Source organism: Syngnathoides biaculeatus, chromosome 4 (genome assembly GCF_019802595.1).
Source record: "Syngnathoides biaculeatus isolate LvHL_M chromosome 4, ASM1980259v1, whole genome shotgun sequence".
Taxonomy (NCBI): domain Eukaryota; kingdom Metazoa; phylum Chordata; class Actinopteri; order Syngnathiformes; family Syngnathidae; genus Syngnathoides; species Syngnathoides biaculeatus.
This window is the reverse complement of record NC_084643.1, coordinates 33,780,223-33,807,547: the sequence shown is the minus strand read 5'-3', so window position 1 is coordinate 33,807,547 and position 27,325 is coordinate 33,780,223. Positions and strand designations below refer to the sequence as shown.

The window sequence follows — 27,325 nt, the reverse complement described above, 5'->3', positions numbered from 1 at the left end:
AGCAAAATAAAACTGGCGCCAAAACAACAACAAAAAGCAACGTCAATGACACCTTTAAAAACACAAGGTGGACTTCTTTTTTCCATTTTTTTTAATCATTTTTCTTCACAATTAATCAAAACACAGAAAATGAAGCAACGAGATCATTTAGTGTCTGATAGAAACAAAACATTCATTGGACAAAAAAAATCTGCACAAAAAAGGGGAAAGAGGGAAAAATAGAAATGTTTTTCTCAACAAATCGCGCGCACAGACACACACATACACACACATCGGTGGCAACAAATCTTTTAAAATTTACAAAGCTCACTTAAATTTTGATCACATCAGAAGCTGCGCACGGAATCGTCAAAGAAGGCACAAACAGACAAAAGAATGAAGCACAAGCGCTAATCAGCACACAAACTGTCCCGACGCAGCTGCTTCCCGGTGCCTTTGAACGCCTCCCCCAAACAAGTATGCTTTTATTTACGTATATAATATATCTACAGGCCACCGCCGCCACCGCAGGAGCATTTGATGATGATTTTTTTTCAAATATATATATACTGCTCAGCTGACAAAGTGCTAAATGGGTCATTTTAACTTGATTGAGACCAGTGCCCTGACAACCCCAAGTTACTTTCCAGTCCATTTTGTTGGTCTTTGTTCTGCATTCACCGTTTGTTGGAAAATCCCACAAAACTAAATTACGTGGAAGTCAAACTTGTGGTTTGTGCTGTGTTCATGTTTTTGGAGAAAAAGCAGCGTCACAAATGGAGGAGCATTGAGGGGGGTAGCTCATCAATTGCGAGGTCACTGAAAACTTGAGGGGGCTAACGCCATGTTTGTCATTTTAAGAGAAGAATAGATAAAAGGCCTTTTTTTTTTTCTTCAGATGAACAGTGGTCTAAATAATGGATAAGCACCCATTTTGACATATAGGGGCCATTATTTTATTGGACTTCTCTGGCCAATTCCAATTTTCACAAAGGCCGCACCAATTATGAACCAGGCTTTTGTTAATTAATTTCTGTCATTCCAATTTTAATAAGAATCATACATTTACGGCTTTTGGAAAAGTGTTTCAAGTCCAAAATGCCAAAACATCACGGAAAAACCACAACTTCTGTAAAAGCAAGTATGTAAGACACATAAGTATTGCCGTATAAATAAAGAAATAAATCTGAGAGATTGTCGATGTCATAAAATTAAACTGCCAAATGTCAAAAATTGAGTTAGCCCACTGTAGTTTACAGCGGCTCAATTTCAAAGAATTCATAGCACAAAAGAACGTAACTTTTAAATCAAATGACTTTGTCTTCTTTATTTGATTCCGAATAGAAAGCACAGCATCTAAAGAAATTAATGTTACTTTTGAGTGGATGTTTCTTGAACTTTTCCCGTTTGTTGGGGTGGGATGGGCAGGAGCGGCCCAATCGATACTCCCAGATTCTCCAACATATAAGCAAGCAGCTAAATTGAAGGGTTTGAATATTGAACAGTAACAGTGGCTTTTCGAAAGTCGTCGTGCTGCATTCACTTCCACAGGACGAAGCAAAGTCCTCAAACTATCCTCGCACAGTTTGCTAGTTAGCTGCCAGCTCGGTACTTGGAGCTTAAGTGCTGCGTTTATAAAGTGCAGCACAAGAGTTCTCATGTTGCATTCACGGACAGCAGAAAGCGGAATCTCGAGCTCTAGTAGGTGCCACTCGTGTGACGCAATTGGTCGCGGGCGGACGGCGGCCGGGCTAAATGGAAAAACGAAAATGAGTCCAAATGTGGACGCTGAAGCACCGTGTCGGAGGCGGAACGGTAAAGGCCCGTGTGGCACTTGACATGCTCTTTGTATACACAGCTGCTAACAGTCATGCAGAAGGGCACGCGTCTTCTTGGCGGGCCATGCACACCGGGAAAATATAGTCACTTTCCCAACATAAACACGTTTTTACTATTGAGAAAGGATCAACTATTGGGAGGGGGGTTCTTTCTTTCCCTTTCAAACACGTTAAGACTGTCCCGTGCTGACCCCACGAAGGCTAAAATAGAAGCGTCATGTACAGTAAAAGGACGATTCTCGAGTAGAACCGCAGGAACCATGGCTTTTTTTTGTGGCTGATGAAGTCGACCCTTTGCATAAATTGCTCGTTTTTTTCGAGGGGGGTGGGGGGGGCTGCGTGATGAGCCGGCGACGACAAAAAAGCCTTTTAAAAGGAGGGGAGGGTGAGGACGAGATGAAAAAGAACTCTCCCTCATCCCGGAACCACATACTGATTGATTCCTGACGCCATTCCTGAGCAAAGTGGACTTGATGAGCGACAGCTGAGGATTCTGGGAGCCAAAACGTTAGAAATACAAATAAAAATGTTTAAAAAAATAATAAAGAGCACAAAAAAACAGCTACAACAGCGTGTAGGAGTCACGGGTTGGGGGGGGGGGCGCAGTGGCGGCAAATCATCTGTAGAAAAAAACGAAAAAACAAAAACATGTTACTCTTCATATTTATTTGTTAATAGCAGGGGCCCAACAGATTAATCAAATTAGGGAAAAAAAGGAAGATTTTTTTTTTTTTTTAAATTCAGTTGACACATTACAACAGATTACAACATTCAACCAAACAAAAATCTGCAAAAATCCGTTTCTGTCTCGTGTAGTTAAATACTAAAGGACTAAGTATTGTAAAACAGTCAAATGTTCTCCCTGGCATTCATATGTTTACTAAACATTAAGTATTCCAAAAAAGTAATTCACGATATCTGTTAAATCATTGTCCAATTAATCAGTTTTCAACTATCAGAATTGGCATTGGCCTCCAAAACTGCCGATGAGTTGGACCCGAGTTATAAGTGCCACAATTTGGGAACAGAGCGGCCATGGAAAATGTCCGCTTGGTTGAGGCGCTACATTCAAGGAACCTGGGATTTTGATAGACCACTGGCATTCTTTTGATTCTTTTTTTTTTTTTTTTTTACAAGGCATTTGACTCTGTAGAACATGAGGGAAAGAATATGAAGGCATTAGTAATGGAGACCACACATAATTAGTCAGTCAATTAGCATCTAGCACATATTTTTCTCAAAAATGATATACAGCTCCCGGTATACTTGGAATGGTTGAAGGCCTTTTCAAATGCTTCCTGGTTTGGTCATTAACACAAACAAGTGTGAAGAGGACTCCTTCATTCAAGAACTGCTTGAGTAAATTCACCTACTTTTAACACGATACATCTCGCAAACAGACAAGAAATGTTATGTAGCCTAGCAAGCTAGTGCTAGCAATAACAGTTGTTCGTAAACATGCCAGCGGCATGTAAACATCGTTTTGCGCGAGTGAATAAATGTTAAGTGTGCAAGTACGTTGACAATGGCACACATGGGAGGCAAAGTGCAGTTCACAATACGCAATCCTATTGGTCGACGTCATGGTGCGTGGTTTGAGATTTGTCAATTTTGTCACAATAGACTGAAGACACCAACACGCCGGACAAAAAAAAATAAAAAATAAAAAATTGGTTCCCAGCTGTGGTGCAGACAGTGTGGTGAAAACCAATAAAACAATGAAGGACAACACGCATGAAGACATGCTTTTGCCCAAAACCAGCAACTTACTAGTTGCCTCAGTGCAACACTTGGAATAGGATTATATTGTGCAAGGGAGTCTTTCACTCCCACTACAAGCCCCAAGGCTTCATTTTGCAGAGCGGCAGTGAAGTGAACTTTAAGTCTGTCAATGACGCACTTTCATGCCAGATATGTGGCGCAACCTGAAAATGTGTCCATCAATCTGTCAAATCTTATGAACTCGTGTGGCTTCTCCAGTCAATTTAAGAGTGTGCCCCAGAGGCTGTTGAAATTCGAATGTCCCAGGAAGCAAAACGTCCTATTGCACCTGAAGTTTGGATGCGGTTACAATTAGGCTTCATACCATCAAGATTTTTGGGGCCGAGCATCGATCAGCAAGTTTAAAATAATATTTGAGTCTACTTAAATGACCTGTTTATTTACTCTATATACTTGTGTACTTAAATGCTCAAACAATATATATTTACAATAAACAATGTACGTTTGGTCATCTATTTATGCCAGGTAAAGGGTCACACACAACAAATTACTGGTCTTCAATTATATGCAGAAAGTACATCCGGGCAATTAATGTATCTACTTTGAGTGACATTTTTGTTTAAAACGAGATGTGGTCGTGTTGGAATATCAGACAGACTTTATTGTAATAGTACGACACCATGAAATCCTGAGAGCAAATTTGTCTTGTAGTCTGATTAGCGCATTTTGTTGTCTCTCTCATGCTGCCAAGTTTTTTTCTTTTTTTAAATAACTTTACTGGCCATCAGATATTCTTGCGCGACTTTTATAAGGAATAGTTCCTATAAATAGAAATGTATTTCGTTCTTTGTTATTGCTGCTTTGTTGTTCTTTGTTCTGTATGTCGTACCACAGCGCACCATCTGTCAGAGAAAAATTCTTTGGGTGTTTTTTTTTTGGTTGTTTTTTTTTAACATTTTTTTAACACACTTGGCCAAATAAAAATGGAAAAAAAATTCAAAATATTTAAATTTGCACTGTCACAAAGTTTCATCTTTTTCTTTTGATCTTTTTAACTGCAGTGTTACGCAGTATACTAGCATTGACATAAACCTAGATTGACATGAAACTGAACAAAAAGAGTTCAAAGCAGGTGGTGCGAGTGTGCTATTACAAGATTTTAGTTATTTATGGCAAGGATTACTGGCATAAGAAAAAACAATTACTCTTTTTCAAAATCCAAAGTGTAGCCACCGGCCAGATTACTCCACATATCCCAGTTGTCTGACTACACATCTGCTGCCATGAGGTATTTTCAAATTTAAAAAAGAAGAAGAAAAAAAAGATCTTCTTCACAGATTTACATGTAAGAAGTATCCAGAAAAGAACACGTTCGAGAATTTCTTGTTTTTGTGCAGTTGGCACATCAAGTCTGGACAGAGAAGAATATGAATAGCTGGAAATGAAAAGTGTGCAAGCCCAAGCATATAAAAAAGGACTTAAGCACGAGCTGGAGAATATAGCCATTGACCCATGAACATTTTGAACTACACTGGGGTTCAAGGACAATTAGGGCATTTAAAGCCATTTGACTGACCTGCTGTCAGGTGTTAGGATCGGAACCCGGGCTGGAAACGTGCAGTCTCCTCAAAGATGAGCTCCTTCAGAGTCTCCTTGGGGAGATCGTCCAGCTCCATGTCAAACTTGAACGGCGCCTCGGCGACGGGCTGCAGCAAAATCGCAAACGTCAACACTCAAGACGACGCTTTTTTGGACTAATCGCCATGGCGTCACTCACCTCGTCGGTGGGGTCGTAGTATTGCTCCAAGTAGGGGTGCGCCAGGGCCTCCTCCACCTCAATCCTTTTGTGGGGGTTGAAGGTGAGCATTTTGTCCAGCAGATCCAATGCTGGCCACACACAAAGCTCAATATGAAAACATATGCATTACACCAAGCTGTCCACTAGAGGAGCTAAACCATTACAGGGCTTCATTTGTATGCTTGAGCTGGTTTTTCACCGTAGAGCTGGAGCTATGGAACATTTGTACAAATGGAGTATTCTACCTATTCTCTCACTGGTTAATTGGATCAAAAAGGTTTTAAGCACAACTGCTTTCATTGCGCCCACTGGCAGCTCGTGGATGAAGGTGCATATTCCGTTTTAGTTTTCTGACTGTTTGTTGAATAAATGTGTGAAAGCGCTCCGGCGGATGTGTTTATCATTGACCTCTTGCAGGATCACTGTCATACTTTCTAACAAGTGACGGATAGGCAACACTAAATTTGCTCACATCGCTATGTTGCCTTGGGTAGGCGATTGTAGACATGCTGTCGTGATTCAAGTTGCCCTTTTTAGTCCTTGGTGATTGTGAAAGAAACTTTGGACATTCTCAGTCTTTTAAGGACTCTCACCTCCCTCCATCACACAAACTTATTTCTCCACAGTAGAGTGTTCCTTCATACATGGTAAAAAAAAAATTTAAGAACTTCGATATCGTCACAACCAACCAGGTGACGTCACTGTCTTCTTATTGGTCGCAAGCGAATGCAAACAATGTCATGTATCCATACATGACCGAGAGTGCTGTGAGCTTTCTTTTTTTGACCCAGTGGACCCAATTTCTAGTCTTTCTTTTTTTATTGTGCAAGGTAACAGTTTCCATTACAAAGCTATAACGTACATTGTGAGCACGCATCGAGCATTTAACGGACTTCTGTTTGTCTATTTATCATGTGGAATATTTTCTATAGATTTAGACCTTTGGCGTCGGCATTGGGGAAGAGGCGGTTCCAGGGCACTTTGCCGCGCAGCGGCAGAGAAAGTAAATAGTTCCTCGCTTTGATGTTGATGATGCAGTTGAGATCCTCCTGGGAAGGAGAACCCAAGATACCTGGAGGAGGATAAAAAGATTCATGTTACCATAGATTACACGTCAAGAGGAAGGCTAAAACAACAACGTGGCTTTACCTAGAATGTGATTGAGTTGATCCAGGTAGTGCTTCCCGGGAAAGATGGGCCGGTTCGACAACATCTCAGCCAGGATGCAACCCACTGACCAGATGTCTATGGACTTGGTGTAGCCCTAAAAGCCAACCCAGAGATATAAGTTATTACATATACAGATGGCCACATTTGTGGTTTGTGTGTTTTAGACATAACATACATCTGAAGTAAGAGTGGCTACATTTTGATTTGTGAAAAATAGACAGACACATTAAAAGAAAACAGTTTATTCTCTTTCACGGACAGACATTTTCAAAGCAGAGTTGCCCATATTGTCAGCTGTTTTAGAGTGATTTCAATTTACAAGATCTGTAAAAGTTCTGTAAAAGTATAAACACTAGGCATACTAAAAGGGTAAAAGATAGACTGTCTTCTTAGATTGTACAAGTAATCGAATTTGAATCTTGATCATGATTTTGGGTATGATTAAAGAAGCCAGTGTCAGTGACTTTTTACATTCAAAATCGGGGCACTGCTTCCTATGAGAAGTGCTTCATTTGCAGCAGTGTCTGCAAAACACTTGAGAATTGTATTTTCTACTTTGACTTCATCTTTTAGGCTGGCCTGACCGCAATGAAAAATCATCGGCAGTAAATAGCAAGAAAAATCAAAAGCATCGAGTTCTTTGCAGTTTGTGGCCGACAGTCAAGCAGAACAACAGAGACGTAGCCGTCTTTCATTATACTGACGGGACTTTTCGAATGATAAGTTTCTGCATCCGATCATGGTCTGTGTTTTGGTTTGGATTGTTTAGTTTTACTTCATGTTGCTTCAAATGATCCTTGAATGAATGTCCTCTCTCGAGCACCAGTGATGACCACCACAAGTTTTGTTCATTTTGTTCTCCCCCCGCCCAAAGACACAATACATAGGTGGGCCGCATTGCTGTCATTGACATGGTAACAAGTCAGTCCGGTCTGGTTGACCGGTGACATGTTTTCTTGGTTCCATCTCTCCAATAGTGTTTGATTGGACAAGATAAAGAACGTAAAGTGGTATCGAAATACATGTTGTGTAGTCTTGCCCCTATCTGACGAGAAACCGCAAGATTTTATGCCAGTCCTCTGATATAGTGCAATTGTGAAAGACCAGATTTGTCCTGTAGTCTGATCCGGGCATAGACATTTTCTACTCCAATACTTTGCTGATCTCAAATACAAAGCCATCCAGCAACGCCATCTTCCAGTTTCTGTTATTTTTTACATTGGTTTCTAAACTTGAATTTCACAGACAAGCCAGGGAGAGCTTCTGTGTCAACCTGTTTAAACTCCATCCATCCATTTTCTGTAGCGCTCATCCTGACAAGAGTTGATGCGTGCTAGAGACAAGCTATCGTCAGTTGAGAGGCGGGGTACGAACTAAATTGGTCAGACGCAGAGGAAATATAAACAACCATTCACACTTACAGACAATTCAGTCTTTAACTAACCAACCACGCATGTTTTTGGGATGTGAGAGGAAACCGGAGTGCCCGGAGAAAACCCACACAGGAATGGGGAGATCATGCAAACTCCACGCATGCACAGGTACCCATAAATATTTATTTGCCTTCATAGAAGCAGTACTTCCCTCCCTAATCACGCCAATAGACTTTGTCAATACGTGTTTTGATGCATATTCCCGGTTCTCTATTCACAAATTCACTTTTTTTTTTTTTTTTTTAATACTTAGAATCTGTTATTCAGTGAGGAGAATTGGATTGCTTTGGCACCTTTTTGTGGCATTTATAGGCGGTTAGATACCATTTTAGGGCATCAATGAGTGGCAGAATTTCACTATTCATGGAAGGGCTCGGTCCCTACAATGTGTAGCGAATCTATGCATGTGATATGCACAGTGGAACAATAATCAAACACACATTGCCCACATCAAGCACTTCTAAGAACCTCAACCTAGTAGCGCTGTTAGCTCATGGTTATTTGTACTAAAACTGGAGCTCTGTTTAACTTTTTGTCTTTGACATGGTTTGGTTTAGTCACTTGAAAATGACAGATCTTGGATTATCTGAGTTTCCAAATCATGGCCAGAAAAACTTGTGTGGGCAGGATTATGCAAATTGGCCGGACTGTTATGTGACAATTTGTATTAAAAATATTTAAAAGTCAATTTTCACATAACGTTTTCTTTTTCATTAGATTAAAAACAAGCACACCTTAGAGTTGAGCATGATCTCAGGCGCCCGGTACCAGCGTGTAGCTACGTACTCCGTCAGGAAGCCGGTGTGGTCATGGTCTGGATCGGCCACCCGAGCCAGACCGAAGTCACAAATCTGAGAACGAGACGATGACTGCAGTGAGGACACAAAAACACATAGATGGACAAGGGACTGGATGCTTGGTTGTACCTTGAGATCGCAAGTTGTGTTGAGCAGGAGGTTGGAGGGCTTGAGGTCACGGTGAAGTACGTTGGCAGAGTGAATATATTTGAGGCCTCGCAGGATCTGGTACAGGAAGTAGCAGATATGGTCGTTGCTCAAGTGCTGGGTCTTCAGCAGCTTATACAGGTCTGTCTCCATCAGGTCCTGCACAATGTAACTGAGTGATGTCGTAGTTAAGGAAAAATTCACATACTTTTGAACTTTTGTGGAAGTCTACTTAAAAAAAAAAGAAGTGACAACTCATCAATGAGTTTGGTGATAGGTCCATGTTATTTGCAAAGACCTGTGCACTTAAGTCAAATGACGTTTAGTGGCGGAATATAGTTCACGTTTTGTGTTATCTGTCAAGACCAGTGAGCGTGAGTTATTGCACAACACACACCTGAGAACTTCAATTCAATAGACTGTGGATTATTTCTAGTCGTGCTACTTTCTATTGTGCTATTGTATAAGGTGGCTGTTATGGATGTCTTGAGAAAGGCAATCCTATTTGTCATGACACATTAATTGCGCTCAGATAGAATTTTAACTCTGTGGATTGTTTTTAGTCATTCTGTTTGCATTTTTCAGGGTGGCGGTTATCATTGATAACCAGCAACAAACTAGGATTACAGTGGTTGAATGGCATGTCTTGGGTTGTGAATGTGCATGTCCCCATGTGTGGAGTTTTTTTTTTTAACTATGGATTATTTGTCGTCATTCTGTTTTATTTCAATTGTGCAAGATGGTGGTTATGATAACCAATGTATCTTGGAAAAAAAACAAGGCATGAAAACAATACTTTTGTTTGTCCCTTAAAATTGATGACAACAAAGAAATGGATTAAAGCCATCCATCAGCAGCACATCTGCTTCACAGTTCTGAGGACCGTGGTTCAAATCCTGGCCCTGCTTTGAGTTTGCATAATCTCCACATGCTTGCGGGGGAATTCTCTGGGTACTGATTTTCCCGCCACATCCCAAAAACATATATGATAGGTTAATTGAAAACTGTAAATTATCTGTAAGTGTGAATGTGCATGTGATTGGTTGTTTATATGTGCCCTGCGATTGGTTGGTGACCAGTTCAGGGCGTACCCTGCCTCTCGCCCAAAGATGTGTGTGGAATAGGCTCCAGAGCACCCGTAACCCTAATGAGGATTAGCAATTCAGCTCAGGTGGTAAAGCGGTCGCCTCCAAACCTGAAGGTAGAGGGTTCAACCATCAGCCCTTGTGACCATCATGAAGTATCCTTGAGCAAGACACTGAAACACAACTGCTCCTGCTGCTGCGCCATCGCTAGGTGAATGAGGAAAGAGTTTAAAAGCTCTTTGATTACATTAACGGTAGGAAAGTATTCTACAAGGTTGATTTGTTTCAAAATAAAAACCAGCAACGCCTCTCAGATTTTTCTTATTGATTGATGAAGTGTACTGCAATATACATTTCCTCATAAAGAAATGTGTGTACACAGCCATGCAAACGCTGAAATTTATCCAAATCTTTGTGAGTAATATCATGCTTCAGAGCTTCTGCAACACAAACATGACCCCAGTCACTCACATTTGAAAAATGTATGGGTGTGGTCAGACATGCCCACAGATATAAAGTTACGGGTGTGGTCCACCAGTCATGCCCACAGATATATAAAGTTGCGGGTGTGTGTTGTTTGTAATTATAAATGTACGCCTTTAAGGCGGAGGGGGGCAGTGTTAGGTAAAATGGGTAGCAAAAGTAGGCTAAGCAGCAGAAAAAAAAAAAAAAAAAAAAAAAAGTGAGGCTGTGGTTGGCTGCAGTGGATCAGTTTTCATGTGCGCTGAGAGTGGGACAAGTGCACAATTGCACAGTGGCGCAATTTAGAGGGAACATTGGTCAAAACTACACAAAATAAGCGACGTCTTTTAATATCTATGTATTTCTACTTGTAACAAATTTTCCGCACGTGATTTTTCGTGCTCGACTGTGGAGATTTACGAGGGCGATAGCGCGCGGGTGCATACATGTCTGTCAAATCACAGTGACTGTGACACAATAATCCTCCATTGCTTTTAGAAATAATGGTCAAGTAGGACAGTGAAGTACATAATTAAAAGTTGTACATGTTCAAATAATCATCGAAATATAACCTTGAAGAAAATGATGGTTGTTCAGTCATCAAGTCATATTTAAAAAAAAAAAAAATTCAGAAATTCTACCAGGGTATGTAAACCTATGGACACAACTGGACATATATGCAGTCATATGTACCTGTTGTGTGGGAATGAAAGTGTAGGATACACACCATCTCAGTGACATAATCTCTGGTGGTATACATTTATAACGGGAAAGTTTTTTTCCCCATTTCCCCCTATACCCATGTATAATGCGGAATATTGACTTTTGACATCTTTTGGGGAAGAACAACACACAATAAATGTTACATTGCTTGTGTGTAGAATTTTAGTTCTGTTCATTTCTATTGTACAAAGTTTCATAATTAAACTGGAATATGAGAAGGAGCACGCTTCTTCTTTTCCTTTTGGCTTGTCCCGTTAGGTGGTCGCCACACCATGTCATCTTTTTCCATCGTAGGCTATCTCCTGCATTTTCTTCTCTAACCCCAACTGCCATCATGTCTTCCCTCACAACATCCATCAACCTTCTCTTTGGTCTTCCTCTCGCTCTTTTCCCTGGCAGCTCCAACAGAAGGAGGAAGCTAACAGCAGGTAAAAACGTATGTAGAATAAAAAGCAAATCCACAGACGGTAAAGGATACACGTCCTTCATCTGGTCGATAGTGGGCGTGCGTATGATGTCGTTGATTCCGATTATGTTTTCGTGCTTGAAGCGCAGCAGGATCTTGATTTCACGCAGTGTGCGCTGGCAGTACGTCTGGTGCTCGAAGGGGCTGATCTTCTTGATGGCCACCCGAAGCTTGTTGTCACGGTCATATGCCGAACTGGAAAATACACCACAGAAGCAGTCACAAACAAAAGCAAAAACAGTTCATCTTGTGTTACTGTGATATATTGCCGTTCTACATTTGGATCTCAACTTTATATTGAGAATTTTTGAGGAATTATTAGGGGGTTTTCTTCCATTTTTACAGTGTACAAGCGAAGTACACTTGAGTTGTGTGTTTTCAGTGTGGTGACATTGTGACAAAATGTATAATAGTACCATACCAGTACCGGTATGAGATTTTGACATTCCATCAAAAATCTCTCTCGATTCACTTTTGCGATTTCTGTTTTCAACATTGGTCACACAAAAAAGCAAGTCTATTGAATCAGATTAAATCAGATGTCAAACATCCAAATTAAAATTCAGATTTATTTTGCGAACCAACAAATCACATTGTTGATTCACTGAATTGTACAGTTTATCATTGTCAAAGTACAACTTTTTTGTGAGTTTTTCATTTCTGTTTTTTGCAAGTTTATTCATCTTTCTTCACCATGGCCCCCAAGAAACCTCAGTGGAATTAGAGTAAATTGTCTGTGTGCGTACATACGTACGTATGTTTTCAAACGTTCGCTTCCTGCTCCTCCTCCGTCCCCCATAATGCCTTTTGCTTGTCACTCACCCTTCTCTTCGTATAGTTGACGAATGCCAAAGGTCAATGAACGTATTTTTTATTACTCTTTACATTATGCACTTTGAATGCTTATTTTTGGCACTGGGGCTTGAACGGATTAGGCTATTTACAATCTATATAAAAAGGGCTTCTATTTACAAAAAAATTCCATTACGAAACAACTTCTGGAACGAATCAATTTTGTAAGTACAAGTACCACTCTATCTGGAACTATCAGAATTACAGCCATAACAAGTCAACATTTTGTGATTTCTGGAACAAAATACAGATGGTCCCGAAACATATGGCACATCTGAACAGAATAAAAATAATTAAAATGTAAGTAATGTTAAAAATAAGAATTTATTTTATTTAAATCAGTTTACATACACATTTTACCCCACCCCACCCAACACACAACTACAAATAACCTGGTCTATCTCTCCCTTTGGAAAAGCAAATACGCTCCTTGAGCAGAAGACTTGGCTGTCATGCAATGCAAATCCTTCTACAAACTCGTGCGTGTTGTAGTATTCTTGCAAAGCTGAGCCCCAGAACAAACAAAATGGTGGTCTCGTTCCAATCGTGCATGGTTACGTCTGATTTTTTTCGGTCTTCCACGACTCAATGTAAGAGTCAATGAGCACGACTGATGTGATAAGAACAGAGACAAATAGGACTACTATTACTATGACTGCCATGGGGCCCCTGCATGTAGTGATTTTTTTTTTTTTTGGATGCCGTTGAGTGCGAAGAACACCCACATTGTGTGACAGAAGAAAAGTGATTGCCATGGTGACGGCCAAATGTAAACAGCGGCGTGCCAGCCTTCTGCCAGGGAAATGTGACTGACCTTCCTTTCCACTTGGCTGTGAGGAATGTGTGCGTGTGTGTGTGTGTGGGGGGGGTGCTTATGTGTGTGGGAGGAAGAGACTGTTCTTGTGAGTGGGAGGCTGAGCTGCAAGATACTGACGGCCCTTGTGTTGCACTCAGCATGGGGGTAACATGCTCATCATTTGAACGTTTATAGAAAAAACAAAAATTTCAATGAAAGGTTCAGTCAAGATGTTCAGCTCTACTTTTTTCACACTGATATTAGTATGAGTATTCACTCTTCAGTACTCACTGATACAGAGGAGCACTTTGACACAAAATTTCAATTAACACAATGACTCGTTTTTTCTTGAGCACATGATGATTCACCAGCGTGAAACCACCGTGGTGTAGTGCCATCTACTGTTGAGAAGGACTTCATGTCAAATTCTTTTGCCAAAAGTATCGATGGCTGGCAGCCTTCGTGAGGACCTGGAAACTTTAAATAAGGCCGGTATCAGCCTGATACAATACCAGGTATTGGTACTCGCCTACCCCTAGTTTACAGTGAATTCCCACTTATTGCACGGGATACGTTCCCAACCCACCCACAAAAGGTAAACGCACATCTGTGAAATAGACCAGAAAGGAATAGTTACAAAAACACAAACTAACATTTTTCATGGGATTTCATCAAGTGAACAGTTTTACGTGACTAAAATGAATTAAAATCAGCCATGTAATATTGATATAAATGTGATTATGCTGTGTAATTGCTAAAGCAACTAAGGTATCATTTCATTCTGATTTGCACCCAGAAGAGTTGGCCATTATTTCTGGCATGACTAGTTCGGTTGAATTTAAAACAAGAAGTTGAATGGAACACTTATTAAATAAATAAATAAATAAATAAATAAAAAAGACTACTACCTTGGACAGTGATACCGCTACTTACAACATAATTCGTTCCGGAAGTCGTTTTATAACTAGAAGCACTTTTTACATATAAATAGCCTAATCCGTTCCAAGCCCCCCAACCCCACCCTAAAAAAAAATAACCAAAGTACATGATGTAAAGAATACTAAAAATGATTTTCATTAACCTTTGGCGTCGGGCGACTATGTGAAGGGTGAGTGACAAGAAAAAGGCATCATGGAGGACGGAGGAGGAGGCAGACATTTGAGAGAAAACATACGTACAAATGTATGCACGCATGCAACTTGATTCTACTAAAGTTACTTGGGGCCCATGGTGAAGAAAGATGAAGGAACTTACAAAAAGCACAAACCAAAAAGTCAAGAAAAAGTTGTACTTTTCTAATGCGCGCTAGTTTGTGGCAGCGTGTGAAAGCCCTCAGTGACAAGTGCCCAAGGGAAAGGAAAAGCATCATGGGTAAAGATTGACATCCCTCCTACCCAATGGGATGTCAGGAAGATGCTACGGCAATAGCCAATGGGAGATCAGCTCTCTCACGACACACAAACCAAGATACAGGATGTTTACATTGGTGGAATTTGGGGGCTGCAAATCCAGCGCCTATTTTTACATTTCGTATCTTGAATTTTCCTCTGTAACAAGAGACAATACTTTCTTTGCTGAGGTGTTTCGTAACCCGAATTTCCATTATTAGAGATGTTTGTAAGTAGAGGTACCACTGTATTTTGTAAGTACAGTATGTCAATATGATAGTAGGGTTCGGAGAAGGGCTGATCCTCACGTCACCTGACTAGTTTATAAAGTGATGTAAGAAGTCGTGCTTCCATGAGTGAAAAATAAATGTTTTTGTTTTAATGTATGCTTGTGCCCCATCCCCATCCAAACATACACACGCGCATGCACATTCCCCACTTCCACCAATGAACTTACTTGCTTCATCCAATGCCCCTCACCGCCCCTTCATCATAGTGACAAAATCAGGACTTGCAATTGGCCCTCCAGTAGAGGGGGCAAGGTACAGTTTCTCAGTTTATTGACATAGGAGTGTCCCCATAAAACAAGCACATTCCAACAAAGAGTAGGGTCTAAAGAGACAAAATACAGAAAAAAATGTGAAGAGGCAAAACCATAAATCAAATCACATCAGAGCTTTTAACTGGCCCAAAGCTCAGGTAAGACAGGACAAATTTCTAATTTTTAGCCAAACAACGAGTCATGTCGCATTTCGTGCTTCTTCGTCCTCGGCGGTGTTGCCAGGGAAACGGGAATGCAAAGGTTTCACGCCGCATCTGCCACCACGTTATGTAACGCCACTGTAACCATGACAACGTATCCCCCCCCCCCAAAAAAAATGAGGCTAAGGGGTTGAAAGGTTGGAGGAAGCAGCTCGCCATGCTTGAAGGTCAACATGGGGACACCAAGGAGGCTGATGTTGCTGTGCGGAGGATATGAACGCAACAAGCTGAGCTATTGTTTCCACCACGAGCTTCTGTGTTAACAAATAAAATGACCAACTACTACTGCTGTGACCCTTGATGTGTTGGGAACCACTCATGAACACTGTTTAGTGCCCTACATAGTGAATAAATAATAAAATATAAATTTTATTTAGTTTTGTTGTGACACTTCTTCTTACATATGTAAAATTGCAATTGCTCCTCACTGCTTCGTGAGCCCCACCCTGTGGTAGCATACATGCATGCAAAGTAGCGAGTTTGCATGCATGCTATCTATGTAATGAGCAGGTTTGGTTGTACATAAATGAATTAGGCACACAAAAAAATTGTTTTAGATTTTGGAACTCGGTGCACACATTAGGCACGGTGTCCATTTTGGAGAAAATGCAAGACTTTAAAGTGCATCTTAGGGTCGCGAAAATATGGTAGATATCATACATGGGCGTTTTAATACTGTGTCCATTATTTTTGGGATTCACAGAGTGGTAAGGAAAGTAACCCCTGCGAATACTGAGGGAACACTGTAATGTAAAGTGTGACCATTTGATAAGAACTTCCGAAACTGCTTTAAATTCAACTACAAGTAAATTACAGGTTGTTCATTCTACGGCTGCATATCATGATAATTCTCGAAATAGATTCAACTGACCATTACTTTTTTTCATTATGATTAAGGTACTCAATTGGTCTGTAGCATTTCAGAAAACAGGAAAACAATGTTGATCACCGGTTTCCAAAATAAATGCTGATGTTTCAAAAATGTCTTATTTTGATTAAAATCAAAGACAATCAGATTTCTAGGAGGACTACAGAAATCAATATATACAGAGGCTGAGGTTAAAGGATCTGGAGGATTTTAGGTTAAATAACGGCTTTGTTTAACTAATTTTCAAAATACTGCAGATGATTATTGATGATTGAGTAGTTGTCGCTTTTAACTGTGACAGCTCGACATCATATCAACAAAAATACTTCACAGTAATTACGGAGTAGGGAATGAATATGTATGAATATTTTTTTCTTGTTTTGTCGAGTAGAAATCACAACTCCTTTCCTAAGCCTTCTAAATCTTTGCCATTTGCTGTGAGGGTGGGGGAGTGGGTTGCTTATGATGTCACAGGGAGAGCAGTTGCTACGGAGACGAGCACCACAGTGGCTTTTCAAGAGGACACACAGGGCAACAAGACGAGCTTCAGACTTTGCTTTCAGCTGGAAGAAGGCACCAAAGGGACATTTTTGTAGTGGAACGTGCAATTTAATGTAGCTTAATGCTTCTCTGCAGCCAGCAACACTGCTACTCTGCTCAGCAAAAAAAAAAAAGGCTTTGATATGAGTCCTTCTTTTGAAGTCGTGCTATCACTTGGGAACAAATGCATGAAAATAAAATAAGACTTTTACTTTTAAGATAATTTACAGATGTTACAACAAGCAGGAACGTTCTTAGATGACAGCATCACGTTGCTCCAAAACCTAACCAGATATCTCAAAACAGCTTGGGCCTAGAGCATCCGGCAGCATTTCTGGCTGCAGTTGATACAGTATAGTTTTTGTTTTGCATGGTAGACTTTTAATTTTATCTGTATATGTCGCGAAAAAATGTGTTAAAATGTGTGTTAACGACTTTTTATAGTGATGCACCAAAATGAAAATTCTTGACCTTGGCCTGGGAGCCCCAGGCCGAAGGAAAGAAAATGTACATCAAGTAATGAAACTTTTTGTAAGCACTTTCCATACAGAAAAATGCAACACAAAGCAATTTATATTAATTAAAATAAAAATAAAACCAGCCAATTGTTAATTATAAATCTATGCCAATTATAGCTAAAATTCCATAGATGGCTATGGCTGCGGTGCTTCCAACCAATACAAACACACTTTCTGAACAGTTTGTCTGAATTTCCATATTTTTAAAATCAAAAACATGACTGTACGACAGTTATTGTAGTATATTACATCATTTCCTTTCGGGGTAGCCACAGCGTGTCATCTTTTTCCATCTAAGTCTATCTCGTGCATCTTCTCGAACACCCACTGTCCTCATGTCCTCCCCACAACATCCATCAACCTTTACTTTGGTCTTCCTCTCGCTCATTTGCCTGGCAGCTCCATCCTCAGCACCCTTCTGACAATATACTCACTGTCTCGCCCCTGGACATATCTAAACCATCTAAGTCTGCTCTCTCGAATCTTGTCTCCAAAACATCCAACTTTGGCTGTTCCTCTAATGAGCTCATTTCTAATCCTATCCATCCTGCTCAGTCCAAGCGAGAACCTCAACATCTTCATTTCTGCTACCTCCAGTTCTTCTTCCTTTTGTTTCTTCAGTGCCACCGTCTCCAATCCGTACATCATGGCTGGCCTCACCACTGTTTTATAAAATTTGCCCTTCATCCTAGCAGAGACTCTTCTGTCACATAACACCTTCCTCCACCTGTTCCAAGATGCTTGGACCGGTTTTTTCACTTCCTTATCACACTGACCTTTGCTCTGGACTGTTGACCCCAATCATTTTAAGTCCTGCCACCTTGCTCTCTCTTCTCCCTGTTGCCTCACTCATATTCTGTTTTACTTTGGCTAACCTTCATTCCTGTCCTTTCCAGTGCATGCCTCCATCTTTCTTATTGTTCCTCCACCTGTTCCCTCCCTTCACTGCAGATCACAATGCCATCTGCGAACATCATGGTCCATGGGCATTTCGCCTCTAACATCTAGAATTTACACTGATCTGATTGGTTTGATCAATATCGGCCAATATTTAGCATTTTATGGTGAACGGCCAATGTCATCATGTCATATTTCGCCAATCTGATCTATTACATCAGCGTCCAGCTCCGCAAAAGACATCTATTCCATCATCTTCGGATATAATTTCGAAAAGCCAGTTTATTCTTGGCCTTGTTCCGTGTCTTGTGACATAGGATTGTAACTATCTGTCAGCCAATAAAGTGTTTTGTAATCTAGTATTGCGAAAATAATTTATTGCGATTAAGTCATTTTATTAAGGGATGTTACCACCTTTATTTCTGACATGTTATGTTGAGTAGACCTTAACCTATGTCAGTGGTCAATATTTGAATGCCTCCTAGAGGTCATTGACGTTTTAAAGATGTTTTTAACAAAGTGTATGGAATGTCTAATTTTTAACACAAATTATCTAATCAAGACGAAAATATATGTTCAACTGTACCATAAAATGCGTAAACTTTTCAATGTTTTTACCAAAAAATGCAAGTGTTAATGAATTCAATTCCGCCAACTTTGACCTAGTTTCCAGTGTCTGAAAAACACGTATGGCGGACCTCTGACATCACTACATGTAAACACATCGTACTGCAGATAGTTTCTCATACAAGCACGGGCAGATCCATTGCGCTGAACAATTAACGGCCGGGTGGTCGCGGACCGATTTACTAAATACACGGCGTTTGCATAATTTTAAAACAAGACCAAAAACTTTGTATACACATTCAGGATATCGAAGCCTTTACTATTTATGAGTTTATGACTAACTAAACCAAACAACAACTTTTCTCCATCAAATCCAGCAAAGTGCGATCATTTTTTGCTGATAACCGAAAAATAAAAACGTTTCCTTCATAACGTATTTAAGATTCTAATTCTGCATAAAAAACTATTTCTAAAATATTAGCAAAAAGGTGCGTTGATGACATTCCATACACTTTAAGTCTAAAATTCTAGAGAATAATTTAAAGATAGATACTCAGTACATAAGTATACGATAAATGAACCAGTCATGTACTGTAAATAGACATATTACTGCATCTTGTTATTAGAACAGTTATCATTTTTTAAAACTTGCTGATCGTCTCCGAAAATCCTGATTGTGAAAAGCCTCCTAACATCATCAGTCAATAGTGTGGTTATGTTCGTTTATAATTTGTTCAGAGAAATGAACCTTTTTAGTTAAAGACCTGAATCAAAACAGTTTATGAAATGATTGGTTCTTTTTACTTGTCTGCCGCCCACCAGCGTGAGACCAGCGAGTTGCCCTGGAGCGGAAACGGAACTGTTGAAACGTTCTGTCACTTCACTTCTGAATATTCGGCGAAAGACCAATGAGCAGCCAGCGTGCAAGCAAGGGCGGGACTGATTTGTCACTCGCTAGTGATGTCACTCACTTCGACGAATGACCAATGAGCAGCCAGCGTCAAGTGACACCATGCAGGCAGAGGAGGGAGTTAAGTGAACTGAGTGATTTGTTCACTGAACTGCTGTACTGAGGAACTGAAGAGTGATTCATTCGTTTGTGATTCGTTTGCCAGAGGAATGACGTACTACCCAGTGAGTGTACTCATGAGTGATTTTAACAGCAAGTCCTGACATCCTCGCGAGGAGCTCTGATCTCCGATACAGCCTCACCACCACCTTAAAATTTTCTGTCACACCTACAGCACACCTCACAGCTGTTCTACTGACCTCATACATGTCCTGTATTATTCTAAAATACTTCTTTGTAACTCCAGACTTCCGCATGCAGTACCACAGTTTCTCTCTTAATACTCTGTCATAGGCTTTCTCCAGATCCACAAAGGAACAATGTACCACCTTCTAACCTTGTCTGTACTTTTTCAATCAACATCCTCAAGGCAAATAATGCATCTATGGTACTCTTTCCAGGTATGAAACCATATTGTTGCTCACAAATACATCCATCTGTAGTCTAGCCTCCACTACTCTTTCCCATAACTTAATTTTGTGACTCATCAAATTCATTCCTAAATAGTTAACACCTCACACATTACCCTTGTTCTTAAAAATGAGCACCAAAATACTTTCCCTCCATTTCTCAGGCATGTTCTCAGCAACAAGAATTCTGTCAAATAAGCTGGTCATAAACTACAAAGCTACCAACCTCTCCTAGATGCTTTTATACCTCCACAGGAATCTCATCAGGACCAGCTGCCTTTCCATTTTTCATCCTCTTCAGTGACTTTCTTACTACCCACTTACTTATCATTGCCACTTCCTGGTCCTTCACACTTCTACTCTTCCTTCGCTCTCATTTTCTTCCTTAATCAACTTCTCAAAGTATTCTTTTCATCTATTTAGCACACTACTGGCACCAGTCAGCACATTTCCATCTCTATCTTTAATCACCCTAACCTGCTGCACATCCTTCCCATCTCTATTGATGTCTGCTCAATCTGTAGAGATACTTTTCTCATTCAACCTGGCCCACTACATATCCTCATATGCCTCGTTTAGCATCTCGCATCTCAATGTATTCTTTTCCCCTCTCCTCAGTCCTCTTGGTGTCCCACTTCTTTTTCGCTAAGCTCTTTCCTTGTATGACTTCCTGTATTTTCGAGTTCCACAACCAAGTCGCCTTTTCCCCTTTCCTACCAGAAGACACAGAAAGTACTCTCCTGCCTGTCTCTCTGATCACCTTGGGTGTAGTAGTCCAGTCGTCCGGGAGCTCCACCTGTCCACAGAGAGTCAGTTTCACTTCTTTCTGAAAGGCCGCACAACATTCTTCTTTTCTCAGGTTCCAACAAATGGTTCTCTGCTCTACCTTTGGCTTCTTAATCTTCCTCCGCACCACCATCCTATGCTGCATCTGAAATCATGCAAATGTCCCCAATGTGGGACTAATAAAGTTAGTATTATAAAAATTCATTTTATGGGTACATTTTCTCAAGTGGGCCACTGTGGCGCAGCAGTAGAGCGTTGGCCTCACAGTTCTGAGGTCCTGGGTTCAATCGCGGACCCGCCTATGTGGAGTTTGCATGTTCTCTCCGTGCCTGCGTGGGTTTTCTACGGGCACTCCGGTTTCCTCCCATATCCCCAAAGCATGCATTAATTGGAGACTTGAAATTGCCCCTAGATGTGATTGTGAGTGTGTCTGTTTGTCTCCATGTGCCCTGCGATTGGCCAGCAACCAGTTTAGGGTATTCCCTGCCTCCTGCCCAATGACAACTGAGATTGACTCAAGCACTCTCACGACCCTTGTGAGGATAAATGGGTCAGAAAACGGATGGATGGATTTTCTCAAGTGACGTAGCAGAAGTGACGTACTAATTAGTTTCCTGTTTCCAGTCCCTGTTAAGGCTGTCTATCCAGATCAATGTGATAAGTTTTAAAAAAAAGGAATTTCACCAAAAACTCTATCTTGTCAGAATAGTTAAAGTCTTGAGACTTGTAAAATATAGTATTTTTTCCCCTCCAATATATTTTTCTATTTTCACCGTTTATTTCATTTCAATTTTTTCTTTGACAATCTTTGTACATTTTCCATTCTATTTTTTTTAAAACTTGTGTATTGTTTTCCGAACACTTTTGCATATTTTGGAAAGGTTTATTTTTGTGTGTGTGTATTTTGGTACACTATTTAAATTTTTCTGCATATGAGCTATAGCGTATTACCAATACAATACAACGAATTTTCTCATACATCGGCTCCAGTGGGCGTTCATTTACTCAACTGCAGAGGAAACGTCAATTCAGTCGGCTTGTTCGTAGAATAATCCGAAATAATCACTTAGCTCTCATTTTGATTGCGCAAATTAACCTTACGTTTTGACTTGCACCACATCCCTTTGCCAACCCGTGAAGCAAGCACACAAACATTGCAGATAATTGAGACCGCTTTAGCCTTTCTACTTTTTATTGTTAACAGTGCTCAACTTCTTTTAACACTTGAACGACACTGTGACATCACAAAGAACAGACTGAACTGACCATTGTGTGAGACCCTGGAACTGATTGTTTCCTATTAACACCTGTAGTGGGGAAACTGTTTAAAAAGAAAAATGAAAAACATTCCTTCCTAGAAAGAAGAGTTATAAATGTGTGGAGCTTAGTAAAGGATTATTACCTGATACCCTAACACTTCTCAAAAAATTAAAAAATACGAGTGGTGCAGTTTTGCTGAAAATAGGAGCTATATGAGTACAATTACGTCAATGTTACATTTGAGTGTTTTAAAGCAGCAGCGCACATTGAACAGCTCTACAACTACAGTACATCTTTGTGGGAAAGTGTGTGGGAGTGATTGTGCGCTTTGGGCAGGTTGGGAGTCTTCAAGCATTGCTCAAAGCAGCAGCGACAAATAAAACCACGTAGGAGCACGCTTGAATTACGTAATGTGAGCTCATACAATGAGAGGAAGCAAAAGTACTCAGATATTATATTTTCGAAGTACAGATATTTCTGTGTAAACAAAACAAAAAAATTACCAAAAAAGTACAAGCTGAAATGTACTAAAGTAAAAATAAAATATATATATATATTTTTACTTCAGTTATATACACTACCAATTTTAATAATTTGGCACAATGAAAAAAAAATCTCTGGGCAGAATTTTTTTCCCCATCATGTATTTGGATTTTGCTTGCAATTACTGTCCACAACACACAAAGACAACACACAAGAGCAATAGGATATTGATCAATTTTAGGATATTGATCCATTTTATCAATCAAGTTTGTTTGACAAGATGATAGTTTCTTATTTTTATAATTCATTGCAGCTTCTATACATCAAGGTGCATCTCTGCTGATGTGCACTCCTTACACTAACATGGCTGCACACAATCACCCCGAAAAAATCCCAGTCAGTGTTGACAATTTAGCCGCTGACCATTTTTGTTGGGGAAAAAAAAAGCAACCAGTGACTTTCATTTCCATGATGATGAAATGACCATGATATTTTACACGTTGTTATCCAGGTTTGAGAAGAAATCACAGAATCACTGAATAACGCAGACATATTTTGAGAAAAAAACACTTTTTCCTCACAATTAAACCATCATAACTTAAAAGTCAGACACAACTCCCAAATCATATTCCGATTCAATTCACTTGTATCGGTAATACTAGTAAGAGATTTGAAATGGCTGCAAGTGATGACAATATGGAAACATACCACCGAATTTACAAGTGAAAATGATTGTTTATGCAAACTACATTTTTGACAGTTCTCTCTCAAACCTATGTATGCTGTATTTTTATGTATGTGTGTGTGTGTGTGTGTCTGTGTGTCCTGGCGCTAGCACCAAAAATGAAAACCCATAGCAGCGGCGTTTAAATCACTTTTTCCTCAAGGAAATCTGTTGATTACGCGAAGGGTTCAACCAACTAAAACGTCGTCATCGTCATTAGTTTAAAATAAACTCACGCTGAGTATTCGCTATGTCCGGATGAAGATATAAATACGTCAAAATTGGTGTCGTTTAGCAGAATAAACAGTTAAACTAGACGTGTTTTGACACAAGCCAAACACAGCGTTAGCCGTGCGGCTAAGCTAACTTGTTAACTGGAGGTGTGTTCCGGCGGCGGCTCCTTGGCTTTCGTAACGCGGCTTTGCGGTGTTCGGCGCGCGGCCTCACTCACCACACCATCCCGTAGGCTCCCTCGCCGATGTAGGACAGATTGCTGTAGCGAGGCCCAACGTCGAAAGCCTGCCCGCGTACCAGCTCGGTCCCCGGGCTGGCACTGGGGCCACCGGCCGGAGCAGACACCGCCGCTGTCGCCATGATAAGCGCTGGTTTGACTTTTATTCTGTTTTCCCCCCGACTGGGTCCAACTAAAAAGGGGGAGGGAAAATGGACGACTACGCTATTTGTGTGGAACTCGACGGAGGCCTTCGGGGAGAGCGTGTAAGCAAGTCCGAGGCGGATGGAGCGCAGCGCCGTGGAGGAGCTGCGAGCGGCGCGCAGGCAACGCAAGTTAGTGCAGCAGGAAATAACCACAGTCATGTGATCCACGACACTCCATTTTTTTTTCGTTGCCTTACCTCTTTTTCCTGCTTCTGACAACCTGTAGAGCCTTCAGCGTGGGTGAAAAACAAAAACACGCGCTATAGCGTATTACCAATACAGTACAATGAATTTTCTCATACATCGGCTCCAGTGGGCGTTCATTTACTCAACTGCAGAGGAAACGTCAATTCAGTCGGCTTGTTCGTAGAATAATCCGAAATAAGGTAATATATATATATATATATATATATATATCTCTTTGGGTTAACCCTCAAACTATAGTTTGATAAGGTAATTTGTTTTTTGACTCCAGCGTCAGCTTTACAGATGCCACCTCTGATGACTACAGCCATCAGATGTCATTTTATGTTAAAAGGAAAAAACAACAAATGAGGGCCATATATGTATAGACCCTTTCCCGAAAATTGGAATATCATGAATAAGGTTTTTCATTTCCTTAATTATATTCAAAAAGTATTAATTAGACACTGTAAATTGCCCCGAGGTGTGATTGTAAGTGCGGCTGTTTGTCTCTATGTGCCCTGCAATTGGCTGGCAACCAGTTCAGGGTGTACCCTGCCTCCTGACCATTGAAAGCTGGGATAGGCTCCACGACCCTTGTGAGGATAAGTATCTAAGAAATGGATGGTTGGATTCAAAAAGTTAAATTTTGGTGGCACGGTGGTAGACTGGTAAGCTATCTGCCACACAGTTCTGTGGGGTTCAAAGCCATGCTCCACCAGTGTGGAGTTTGCATGTTCTCCCCTTGCCTGTGTGGGTTTTCTCCGCATACTCTGGCTTCCTCACACATCCCAAAAACATGCAAAATTAGAAAAAAAATATTATACTTTTAAGAAAGCAGAGTTGACCAACTCCTGCACTAGCCATTGCCCACCAAATCATGTCTGACTGTTGGAACTCAAGCAGCTTGGGTTCTCTTCTTCACCTGCCAATTGCCAGGATTTTGAAGGTCACAATGGTTGACACAAGACAGTTGGGACAGCGTGAGGGGCAGCTGTGGTGAAGGATGCCTCCTGAAGTCCACAATCATGAGTGTGTTCAGCTCCAGGTTCTGTTGGCCACACCAAAACTTTAACCTCTCCATTTCCTGTTGATACGCAGACTCATCGCAGTCTTTGATGAGCCCGATGACTGTGGTGTTATCTGCAAAGTTCAGGAGTTTGCCAGCCAGGTGCATTGAGGTCCAGTCATGCATACTAAGCGAAAGGGACTTAATAAATATTTCGTGTACAAACAGTTGTCTGCTGTGAAATTAATGTTATGAAGAGAAATGGAGTAGGGGTTATTTGAAAGGAAGAGCTGGGTAAGAATGTCTTGGAGCTGAAGAGAGTATCAGATAGAGTGATGAGGCTGAAATTTGAAATTGAGGGTGTCATTAGCAGCTACGCCGCACAGGTAGGATGTGACCTAGAGATGAAAGAGAAACTCTGGAAGGAACTAGATGAAGTACGTCTGAGCATCCCAGACAGAGAGAGTTGTGATTGGTGCAGATTGTAATGGACATGTTGGTGAAGGAAACAGGGGCGATAAAGAAGTGATGGGCAAGTACGGCATTCAGGAAAGGAACTTTGAGGGACAGATGGTGGTGGACTTTGGAAAAAGGATGGAAATGGGTGTAGTGAACACTTTCTTCCAGAAGAACATAGTGAGTGATCTACAGAAGAGGTAGAAGCACACAGGTGGATTATATTTTGTGCAGATGATGTAATCTGAAGGACATTACTGACTGCAAGGTAGTGGTAGAGGAGAGTGTAGCTTGGCAGCATAGGATGGTGGCATGTAGGAAGATTAAGAAGACAAAGGTAGAGCAGAAAACCATGTGGTGGAAGCTGAGAAAGGAAGAATGTTGGGCGGCCATTCGGAAAGAGGTGAGAGACTCTCAATGGACAGGAGGAGCTCCCGGAAGACTGGTCTACTACAGCCAAGGTGATCAGAGAGACAGGCAGGAGAGTACTTTCTGTGGCTTCTGGTAAGAAAGGGGAGAAGGAGACTGGGTGGTGGAGCCTCAAAATACAGGAAGTCATACAAGAAAAGAGATTAGCGAAGAAGTGGGACACTGAGAGGACTGAGGAGAGCCGAAAGGAATCCATTGAGCTGCGATGTAGGGCAAAGGTAGAGATGGCAAAGGCTAAACAAGAGGCATATGACGACATGTACACCAGGTTGGACACAAAAGAAGGAGAAAAAGGATCTCTACAGGTTGGCCAGACAGAGAGATAGAGATGGGAAGGATGTGGAGCAGGTAAGGGTGATTAAGGATATGGATGGAAATGTGTTGACAGGTGCCAGTGGTGTGCTAAATAGATGGAAGGAATACTTTGAGAAGCTGATGAATGAAGAAAATGAGAGAGAAGGAAAAGTAGAAGAGGCAAGTGGGAAGGACCAGGAAGTGGCAATGATTAGCAAGAGGGAAGTTAGAAAGGCACTACAAAGGCTGAAAAATGGAAAGGCAGTTGGTCCTGATGATATACCAGTGGAGGTACGGAAGCAATTTGGAGAGGTGGCTGTGGAGTTTTTAACCAACTTATTCAAAAGAATTCTTGCAGGAGAGAAGATGCTAGAAGAATGGAGGAAAAGTGCTTGTCCCCATTTTTAAGAACAAAGGCAATGTTCAGAACTGTGGAAACTATAGAGGAACAAAGATGATGAGCCACACAATGAAGTTATGGGAAAGAGTCGTGAAGGACAGAAGTAACTGTGAGCAACAGTATGGTTTCATGACGAGAAAGAGTACCACAGATGGATTATTTGCCTTGATGATGCTAGTGGAAAAGTACAGAGAAGGTCAGAAAGAGCTACATTGTGTCTTTGTGGATCTAGAGAAGGCCTATGACAGAGTACGTAGAGAGGAACTGTGGTACTGAATGCGTAAGTCTGGTGTGGCAGAGAAGTATGTTCGAATAGTACAGATGTATGATGGCAGAACAATAGTGAGGTTTGCTGTA

The 27,325-nt window shown here is 40.8% G+C and overlaps 1 protein-coding gene across 1 annotated transcript; it reads right to left on the bottom strand.

The window, feature by feature from the left end:
* Window positions 1–317: 317 nt before the first annotated feature.
* mapk1 (mitogen-activated protein kinase 1) lies at window positions 318–24,376 on the bottom strand. Its single transcript, XM_061817247.1, has 9 exons — window positions 23,992–24,376; window positions 11,633–11,815; window positions 8,867–9,056; window positions 8,675–8,791; window positions 6,487–6,601; window positions 6,278–6,409; window positions 5,317–5,426; window positions 5,116–5,245; window positions 318–2,437 (listed from the first exon to the last, which is right to left on the bottom strand). The coding sequence occupies exons 1-8, from the start codon at window positions 24,354–24,356 to the stop codon at window positions 5,129–5,131; spliced, it is 1,329 nt and encodes a 442-aa protein (XP_061673231.1). The 5' UTR covers window positions 24,357–24,376; the 3' UTR covers window positions 318–2,437; window positions 5,116–5,128.
* Window positions 24,377–27,325: the final 2,949 nt, after the last annotated feature.

What these genes read in the sequence shown, in the direction of transcription:
- mapk1 (XM_061817247.1), bottom strand. Translation starts at nt 24,356, where the DNA reads ATGACTGTGGTTATTTCCTGCTGCACTAACTTGCGTTGCCTGCGCGCC. An exon ending in ACACAACTTGCGATCTCAAG is followed by an intron (nt 8,792 to 8,866) that starts GTACAACCAAGC and finishes TCTCGTTCTCAG; the next exon opens with ATTTGTGACTTCGGTCTGGC. An exon ending in ACTACGACCCCACCGACGAG is followed by an intron (nt 5,246 to 5,316) that starts GTGAGTGACGCC and finishes ATTTTGCTGCAG; the next exon opens with CCCGTCGCCGAGGCGCCGTT.